Raw genomic sequence first — 10,220 nt, 5'->3', positions numbered from 1 at the left:
TGTCTACCTTTGCGTGCCTGACTACCTTCGGAGGTGGTCAGGAATATCCCAATCAGATCAAAATGCGTCTTTCAATCGTCTACACCTGTCTGAAAATGTGTGCACAATCAGAATGTAGACAAGATAAGAACAAATGATGAATGTTGAACCAGGTATAACAGGGCTTGAATCTTACTCACTCTAAAAAAGTATTAGAACTGTTACCCCCTAAATGAGGTGAATTAGCCTATACTACACATGTTTTAAAGCTACAAAGGTAAAGGTCTTATCAAACAATCAGATCGATACGTGATTAAACAATCCACTTACATATGAAATTGTGGAGAATTTAAGCAATTTGTTCTTTGTATTTACCAGACATTGTAGAAGCATAATAAAATTAATTGAAAATAGAACAGATGAAGGTAAACCCCCATATCAAGATCAACAAATAACATTTTATTTTCAACATCAGACCACAAAATATTTACACTTGTAGATACATTTCATAAAATATATATTAGATTACATTTATTCAATAAATATGTTATTATAGAGCTAATCTGGTATTTAGGTAGTGATCAGACACACGGTGGATCAGTATCCTACAAAACGATCCAACAAACTTTGGCAAATACAGCACAGGTCAGGTGGTCAGGGCTATAGAATACATGAACAATTACCCTGCAATGGAGCTGGTACTATGGGTGTTGGAACTATGGGGTGTTCTGATGCGCTCGTCTCTTCCGTAACAAAGCAGGGAACACAAGGTACCGTATAACCATGCACACTTACACATCTGTTGAATATATCAAAGTTGGTCCAGCACAATATATTCAAGGCATCCCTGAGAGTTAGTGTATAATTTGAAATCTTGTTGTGAGGTTCATCGCATTTGCACGCACACACACACAAACCTTTCAGGACAGGTGGAACAGTCCGTACCCCATAGGTGAGGTGTACACCCCCAGATGTGGTTCTGTTTTTAACAGAGGGGTGCGTCTGAAGGGGAACCCCTGTCCTCCGTACATCCCTGAAACCCACCCACCCAGACCCCCCAGACTGACACAGAGGGGGAACGGCAGTGAGGAGAACCCCGGGGGATAGAACCCCGGCTTGGATCCAACACCTGCGGCGGCCATCTTGAGTTTCTCCGCCTCTGCCTCCTGTAGTCTCTTGGCTTTAGCCCGTCGATTCTGGAACCAGATCTTTACCTGGGTCTCTGAGAGGGACAGGGAGGAGGAGAACTCAGCCCGCTCTGCAATGGACAGGTACTGTTTCTGATGGAACTTCCTCTCCAGGGACAGGAGCTGGGAGGTGGTGAAGGGGGTCCGGGGCTTCCTGTTGGTCTTGTGTTTCCTCAAGGAGGGACTGAGCTGGTCTGGAGGGAGGGGAGACGGAGGGATGTATCATTAAAGGCATAATGAGTGTTTGTGGTATTTGTCAACAGCCATTAGCCTAAACATGTCACTAATAGACAGAAAGAGAACATGAATCAAAATACACTGTGTACAAAACATTAAGAACACCTGCTCTTTCCATGACATACTGTAGACTGACCAGGTTAAGCCAGGTGAAAGCTATCACCCCTTATTGATGTCACGTGTTAAATCCACTTCAATCAGTGCAGATGAAGGGGAGGAGGCAGGTTAAATTAGGATTTTAAGCCTTGAGACATGGATTGTGTATGTGTGCCATTCAGTGTGAATGGGCAAGACAAAAGATTTAAGTATGGTAGTAGGTGCCGGGTGCACCGGGTTGTGTCAAGAACTGCAACGCTGCTAGGTTTTTCCACACTCAGCAGTGTACTGTATGTATCAAGAATAGTCAACCACCAAAAGGACATCCAGCCAATTTGACACAACTGTGGGAAACATTGGAGTCAACATCCCTGTGGAACGCTTTCAACACCTTGTAGAGTGCATGGCCTGATGAATTGAGGCTGTTCTGAGGGCACAAAGGGGGGTGGAACTCAATATTAGGAAGGTGTTCCTAATGTTTGGTACACTCAGTGTATATACACAAATACATACATTTAGCCTTCTCCCCTGATGATATGCAGTGTTTTGAATGGTTATAAAGAACTGGTATTGATCTGTAGACAGTGTACAATAGTTTTATACCATTCAAACTCAGAAATATATATTTTTTTCCACATAGGCTACAACTTCTAAAATACATTAGTAAACATACATAATGGATATTTCCCAATTGATCACCATGGGACCAAAAGTTACCAGGCCATAGGCTTTTCATTAACTCTTCTACATAATGAAGGTTGAGCACTTACTGAGCACTGGAGCCAAATTGGACGCAAAGTCCCCTGGTCCCGACGTCTCTGATTTAACTGTCGAAGAAGACGGGTCAAAGTTGTGAGGAAAGTCTTCTTCACTAGACGCCTCTCTGGACACGGATATAGAGTAATTCCCCAGGGGAGAGATTATCGTACCGCTGTGGCGTCTCCCTCCGTCGCCAGAAATTCTTCTATCCAACATGATCGCATCCACACTGAAAGGTAAATGTGATTCTGTTTTTTTTCGCTCCTTGAGCTGCGTCGGTGGTCGAAGAGTGTCCTCATAGGTTGAAAATCCATCTGTCGAATCTACTGGAGAATCCATGCTTCTTATTATGCTAAAATAAGATGTTGACGAACACATTCAACTTGTCCTAAAGGTAATAATAATATGCGCATCTCAACTGTTATCCGCGGAGAGGACAACAACTTCTGGAGTCTGTGTCTAAACTCATGAGAACACTTGTTTATAGCACTGGGACTTTCAACCAATTCAAACCCTGACAAAACTGTAGAAGAGGAAGGAGACTTGTGATTGGCCTGTGAGTTTCGGGGATTTGGGTGTGGTCCTGGGTCTTGAGGTTAAAGACACCCTCGAGACAGACTACACTCAGGGTAAACACGAGGTCGAGTAAATAAGAGCCTAATTTACAGCTAATTGCGTGAGAAGGAGGAGGAGGAGGAGGAGGTGGATGGAAAATTGCTGAGAACTATTTTTCAATTGTTGCTCCCTCAAAGAAGGCTATTCCAACATATATGTAGATTAAGCCTGCCTTACCCCGTTTTCCCAGAATAAATAATATAATTTATATTTTAGGAATTAATATTTGGAAAAAGATGCTACATTCAACAAATGATGGACATTAATATGATGAAAAATAGCACATTTAATAAAATACTCTATCAGTGCAGTACATAGACAGCAGGTTGGCTGACAACATCATGAAATTGATGCACATGCATCCATGGGGCTGAAGGCCTTGTGTTGTTATGATTCTGAACGGTCAGATACCTAGCAACAAAGACAAGAAGCTGCCATGTGGTGACTCCTTTCAGCTTGTTATTGATACCATGTCATGTTTTGACGCTTGTCACGTATGCTAATACAGCTAAAATTCACTAGCAGGCTAACCAACAAGTGTAACAATATATTTGAGAGACAGCAAATGCTCATTTTGCAAATGTATTTATGTTTTCAATAAACATTTGGAGAATAAATATAGTTTACATGTTGTCAACAATCATTTCACTCTAAGCCAACCATCTGTTTTGCCCCAAAGTTGTGCACACGTCGGTTTTGTTCCCTAACAACCCACTCGTCTACACATTAATAGAAACAAGGCRACAGTAAACATGTCGTCCCCCACGAATGCTGCAGTGCCCTGTTGCAGTGCCCTAAACTCCCGCCTTGGGTCAATCAGTGTACTCTTGTAAATGCCAGATCTCTATGGAAAGATGCATCATTTATCCAAGTTTCGTCCAAATCAGGCTAGTGCTGTCTGAGATATCACTTGTGATGGACGGAGACAGAGCCACAGTCCCCTCCCCAATTTCATCGTGGGGGACAATCATGGGAGTGTTCTTGCCAGGGTCATCTCAGTGCAGACTAGTCCAGTGCTGCTGATAGGGGGACTGATTCTAGTGGTATCTTAGAGGCCTTCTACTGTATCTCCCTCTCTGCTATTAGCTTGATTGTTTGTGTGTGTGTGTGTGTGTGTGTNAACTGTTGTCCGCGGAGTCAACAACAATTTCTCAACTTCTGAAGTCTGTGTCTCTAAACTCATGAGAACGCTTGTTTAAAGTACTGGGACTTTCAACCAATTAAAACCCTGAAAAAACTGTAGAGGCGGAAGGAGACTTGTGATTGGCCTGTGAGTTTGGGGGATTACCACTCCGCGTAAACACTAGACCGGGTAAACACGAGGCTAATTTACCGTTAACTGCGTGAGAAGGAGGRTGTGTAGGGAAAAYATCTGGGAACTAGTTCATGCTTCATTCCCTAAATGAAGGCTATTCCTCCAAATATGTAGATTAGGCCTGCCTAACCCCATTTTCCCAGAATAAATTACATAATTTATATTTATATAATAAAAAATATCCTACATTCAACAAATGAAGGACATGAATCAATGATGAAAAATAGCCCATTGCCTTAGAAGTGAAAATAAAAAAAAGACTCTTTCAGTGCAGTAAATAGACAGCAGGTTGGCTGACAACATCAGGAAAATGATGCACAGCATCCATGGGGGGCTGAAAGCATGTGCTGTTATGATTCTGAACCGTCAGAAACAATGACAGAAAGCTGCCATAAGGAGGAGTCGAAGGTGACTCGTTTCAGCTTGTATGTACGAACGTAAGGACGGAGACAGATCCACAGACCACGCCCCGATTTCAATCATGGAAGTGTTTTTGCCAGGGTCAGCCCTGTGCTATCTCACTTGCAGACTAGTCCAGTGCTGCTGATAGGGAGCTGATTGTAGTGATATATTAGAGGTTGAGCCCCTGTCCTACTACTGTACCTCCCTCTCTGCTATTAGCTTGATGTGTATAGGTCTATGTGTCATCATAACTTGTCTCTGGGCGTCGGTCGGTGGCAGGAAGATGAAAGCGGATCAGAGAAACAACTTAATTGTTGTGTTACCACTTCAACACAGTCAAAGGACACAGCTCTGGCTCCATGGAGCCCTGACAAGTCTCTCTACTCATGTTGAAACTCGCTATGACCTCAAATACCACTTTGGTAGTTAATCACAATCGTAATCAATAAGAATTATGTCAGTCAGCCAGGGTCCCAAATGGCACCCTATTCCCTATGCAGTGCACTACTTTTGTTCAAGGCCGATAGGGCTTTGGTCAAAAGTAGTGCACTATATAGGGAATAGGGTGCTATTTGGGATGCAGTAAGTTTGTTTTTCTACTTCAACCCTCATCTCAGCTTACTCACTCCACTGTGAGAGCGAGGCATTTGGAGAGGGCTGATGGTTGGAGGCAGGTAGGTTAGTAAATGACTGTCATTACAAGGTTGTTATTAACACCTTGTAATTAGGCGTGTGGAATCCGGCTCCTTTAAGCAGGATTTAAGGGTAATGAAGGTAAATTACTACCTTCCTGAGGTGTGTGGCGCCCGCTCACAATAACCTCAGTCTATCGTCTCACAGACTGAGCAGAGCTGTCAGGCTAGGGAGTGTGTCTGTGTGTGGGACTGTTTGAAGCTCAGATATACACTCCATGTCCAAAAGTTGCTCGTCGAACATCTCATTCCAAAATCATGGACATTAATATAGAGTTGGTCCCCTTTGCTCTTATAACAGCCTCCTCTCTTCTGGGAAGGCTTTCCGCTAGGTGTTGGAACATTGCTGCGGGGACTTGATTCCATTCAGCCACAAGAGCATTAGTGAGGTCGGCACTAATGTTGGGCGATTACGCCTGGCTCGCAGTCGTTGAACCAATTCATCCCAAAAGGGTTTGATGGGGTTGAGGTCAGGGCTCTGTGCAGGCCAGTCAAGTTCTTCCACACCGATCTCGACAAACGATTTCTGTATGGACCTCACCTTGTGCACGGGGGCATTGTCATGTTGGAACAGGAAAGGGCCTTCTCCAAACTGTTGCCACAAAGTTGGAAGCACAGAATCATCTAGAATGTCACTGTACGCTGTAGCATTAAGATTTCCCTTCACTGTAACTAAGGGGCCTAGCCTGAACCATTAAAAAACAGCCCAAAACCATTATTCATCCTCCATCAAACTTCACAGTTGGCACTATGCATTGGGGCTGTTAACATTCTCCTGGCATCCGCCAAACCCATATAGGGCTGCCAGATGGTGAAGCGTGATTCATCACGCCAGAGAACGTGTTTCAACTGCTCCAGAGTCCAATGGCGGCGAGCTTTACACCACTCAAGCTGACGCTTTTATTGTGCGTGGTGATCTTAGGCTTGGGTGTGGCTGCTCGGCCATGGAAACCAATTTCATGAACAGTTCTTGTGCTGCCGTTGCTTCCAGAGGCAGTTTGGAACTCGGTAGTGAGTGTTGCAACCAAAGACAGACGATTTTTACGCGCAACTCGCTTCAGCATTCAGCGGTCCCCTTGTGTGGCCTACCACTTCGTGGCTGAGCCATTGTTTCTCCTAGACGTTTCCACTTCACAATAACAGCACTTACAGTTGACCGGGGCAGCTCTAGCAGGGCAGAAATTTGACAAACTGACGTGTTGGAAAGGTGGCATCCTATGACCGTGCCACGTTGAAAGTCACTCTTCAGTACGGGCCATTCTACAGCCAATGTTTGTCTATGGAGATTGCATGGCCGTGTGCTCGATTTTATACACCTGTCATCAACGAATCCACTAATTGGAAGGGGTGTCCACATGCTTTTGGCCATGTATTGTACCAGGACATAATAATAATAATAATAATAATAATAATAATAATAATAATAATAAAAAATATAATCTGTCTTCCAAAACAAAGTGGCTCTGTCCTGTAGAGATCAAGGACGCTATTCAAACAAATGCATAATATGGAAAATCTAGAAATGATGCGTGAATTTCGCCACTATAGCCTATTTATTGCCTTACCTCCCTAATCTTACTACATTTGCACACACTGTATATAGATTTTTCTATTGTGTTATTGACTGTACGTTTGTTTATCCCATGTGTAACTCTGTGTTGTTGTTTTTGTCTCACTGCTTTGCTTTATCTCGCAGTTGTAAATGAGAACTTGTTCTCTACTAGCCTTCCTGGTTAAATAAAGGTGAAATAAATTACACACAAACACAACCAAACACACACACACACACACACACACACACACCACACACACACACACACACACACACACACACACACACACACACACACACACACACACACACACACACACACACACACACAGAGCGAGAGAGAGAATCATGAAGGCCTAATGATGCAGGGGGAGCGAGGGGCTGACACCACAACACTAATGCTCAACTGATTACAGAGCACAGTCCAGACACACTGGAGGCACTTACATATGTGTGTGTGTGTGCGTGTGTGTGTGAATCAATGTGTTTACACCACCATGCAGCCCTAGCCTCATGTAAACACATGCAAGTCAATTAAAGGCCTCTCTTTCATCCCGCGGTTTCTTACTGTGAAGTGTGTGTTTCTCTCTCGCTCTGTGTGTGTGTGTGTGTGTGTGTGTGTGTGTGTGTGTGTGTGTGTGTGTGGTGTGTGTGTGTGTGTGTGTGTGTGTGTGTGTGTGTGTGTGTGTGTGTGTGTGTGTGTGTGTGTGTGTGTGTGTGTGTGTGTGTGTGTGTGTGTTTGTGCGTAGTTTAGTTGATGAGAAGAGGCAATTAGCTAGAAAGGCAGTTGAGTGAGAGAAGCGGTTGATATCAGAGCACAAGAAAAGCATGTGTTCATTGATATGTTGACATCCTTAGATTCCACCCATTAGTCATCTCCTCTTATCTCTTCTCTCCTCTTTCCTCTCCTCTGGTTCCTATCCTGGTTAAGGGGCAGAGTGGCCACGCCAAGCCCAGCAGGGGTCTGTCTGATTGGGGATAGACACTGTCCCCTCCTCCCCAGATAGACAGACGGGCCAGCCTTAAGGGAATGTGTTCATCTCTCTGGTCTCTCTGGTTGTCCACCTAAAGGTCAGTGTGAGCCTCGAGTTCCAGACCATTACAACCCTCAGTTCCATTGATTAGATACCATACAATTACCACTGCCACACACACACACACACACACACACACACACACACACACAACACACACACACCACACACACACACACACACACACACACACACACACAACTCTCTGTCTGTTCCACCTTTCAGAGTTAAGCTTGTTGTAGCTCTAGCCATTAGGAAACCAAAATACACGGTTTCCTAGACGTAGAGACCAGGGGAAGGAATGGCTATGGGGCGTAGACGTAGAGACCAGGGGGAAGGAATGGCTATGGGGCGTAGACGTAGAGACCAGGGGGAAGGAATGGCTATGGGGCGTAGACTAGCAGCTTTACTCTGTCTCCTCTTTAATGCAATTCTATTTGAATGCAGTGTTCTGCTTGATGATATTTGATCCTAATTGCTTCAGCATAGACCCTGCTCTAATCTACCCCAGAAGCTAGCCTGAGGTCACAATAGGCTACAGTCTCTTATTCTAGAAACCAAGGGAAGGGTCTATATTGTTGTACAGAAAATGTAATGGCATTTTCTCTACCACAATACTTGCTTCACTAAAAACCCTGGTCTAATCCACCCCAGAAACTAGCCAGAGGTGTCAGTAGCAAGGACAAAATCCCTTAAGCATGAAACACTCGAGAATCTCACTGCCCTTTTGTCTGCTGATACGTTACGTACTTATCACAATGGGAGGCCTTTCCTTCTCTTGCTAGAACAGTGGCCAACAACTTGACTTTGAACCAATCAGAGAGCACAAACCCCCACGTGGGAGGGGCCAATAGGAGTGACAAGAAAAAGGAAAAAACAGTTAATTTTCTCTGTACATCCACGGTTAAATATCATGAGACAGTTACACTTCATATGCATTGTAGGCTATGGGATGGTAGCTAGCTAAGTGCAGAGACACAATACACTAAATACTTCCTCCAAGCTAGCTAACCACTAGCTAGTATTGACATTATAATTAACTCACAATGGATTATTTTCCATGAAACAGCTGCCTGCGTTAGTGCAGTGTCCTTAGCTAGCTAGCTAGCTAGCTAGCTAGCTATGTTGTGCTAGCTAGAGAATATGCTAACATTAGCTAGCTAGCTAAACATTTGTCTATGGGCTGGCACTGGTAGTACGAGATTGTGAAGAGTGTATTAAATTGTTTCTTCATCTTCTTGCTAGGTAATTATCTAGTTGTGGTTGTCTGGCTAGTAACAAGGGTTTTTTACTAAATAGAAACATTAGCACAGTTAATTGAGACCATAAACTAAGCAGCACACACAGACACGCATTGCTAAACAATGCTACTCCCACCTTCTGGTTTGGATTGTTTTAAAATGGCTGAGAGGCTGAAGACTTCAAGCTATTTGCTGCGTGTACACAAAAGAGTGACTGCCGACACTTTTTCAGAGTTGCTAAGTACTGTCGGCAGGCAAACGTTTGACAATCCTACTGGTGTGTCTGAGCTATGGAGGGTTGCTGTGATTAGAATCGAGGAGAACCAGATTGTAGTTACAGGCCGAAGTTACTGTAAGATGGATGTCCTCCTCTATAGACTGGTCACAATAAGACAACCCCCCTATTACAGCTGTCAACTCTAAGGAGGGTTAAAAGTTAGAAGAACATGAAAATACATGGTTTTCTGAAAGTGTCAGAGAGCTCTCAGTAATAACAGGTCTGGAGACAGGTTAAAAAGGCAAATCACTGAGCTGAACAACCTCTTCTAAACAGCCTGACCCACACTGTTCCTCTCAATGTGGCTGGAAGGACCATTTCCAGACTTCAATAGACAAGATAATCTAAGACTAATTTTTCATTTTGTCAAACTGCGTCCACAGAAAAGGGTTTTGACAACGAAAGTCAAAATAAACTTCACGTTAACTTCACCCACATTTTGATTTAATTATACTGTAAGTACAGTTTAGATCTAGGATTTTAATCATAAAAACAACAATGAAAATAGTTTATTCCTAAGTAGAAATGAACTGGGAAAGAGAGCTTTCTGCTTAATTTGGAGCAAACAGGGCCTGCGTCTCAAATGGAACCCTTTTCCCTAGATAGGGTTCTGGTCAAAAGTAGTGCACTATTTAGGGAATAGGGTGCCATTTGGGGCACACAGGGGCATGGCTGCTTGGGGATGAATTAGGATATTATAATATAACCACTCCTTAAAGACAATTTGCTTTCTAGACCACAGTGAATAAACACACCGTATAAAATGCTCTCACAGTACAGTCGTATTTGTGTGTGTGTGTGTGTGTGTGTGTGTGTGTGTGTGTGTGTGTGTGT

General features: G+C 43.6%; 1 protein-coding gene across 1 annotated transcript; it reads right to left on the bottom strand.

The window, feature by feature from the left end:
• Positions 1-417: 417 nt before the first annotated feature.
• On the bottom strand, positions 418-2,778 carry LOC112073489 (homeobox protein MSH-D-like). Its single transcript, XM_024140778.2, has 2 exons — positions 2,270-2,778; positions 418-1,360 (listed from the first exon to the last, which is right to left on the bottom strand). The coding sequence occupies exons 1-2, from the start codon at positions 2,634-2,636 to the stop codon at positions 900-902; spliced, it is 828 nt and encodes a 275-aa protein (XP_023996546.1). The 5' UTR covers positions 2,637-2,778; the 3' UTR covers positions 418-899.
• Between the last annotated feature and the right edge of the window lie 7,442 nt (positions 2,779-10,220).

Source organism: Salvelinus sp. IW2-2015, unplaced genomic scaffold (genome assembly GCF_002910315.2).
Source record: "Salvelinus sp. IW2-2015 unplaced genomic scaffold, ASM291031v2 Un_scaffold2275, whole genome shotgun sequence".
In the NCBI taxonomy this organism is placed as follows: domain Eukaryota; kingdom Metazoa; phylum Chordata; class Actinopteri; order Salmoniformes; family Salmonidae; genus Salvelinus; species Salvelinus sp. IW2-2015.
This window is presented reverse-complemented; position numbering and strand designations above follow the sequence as displayed.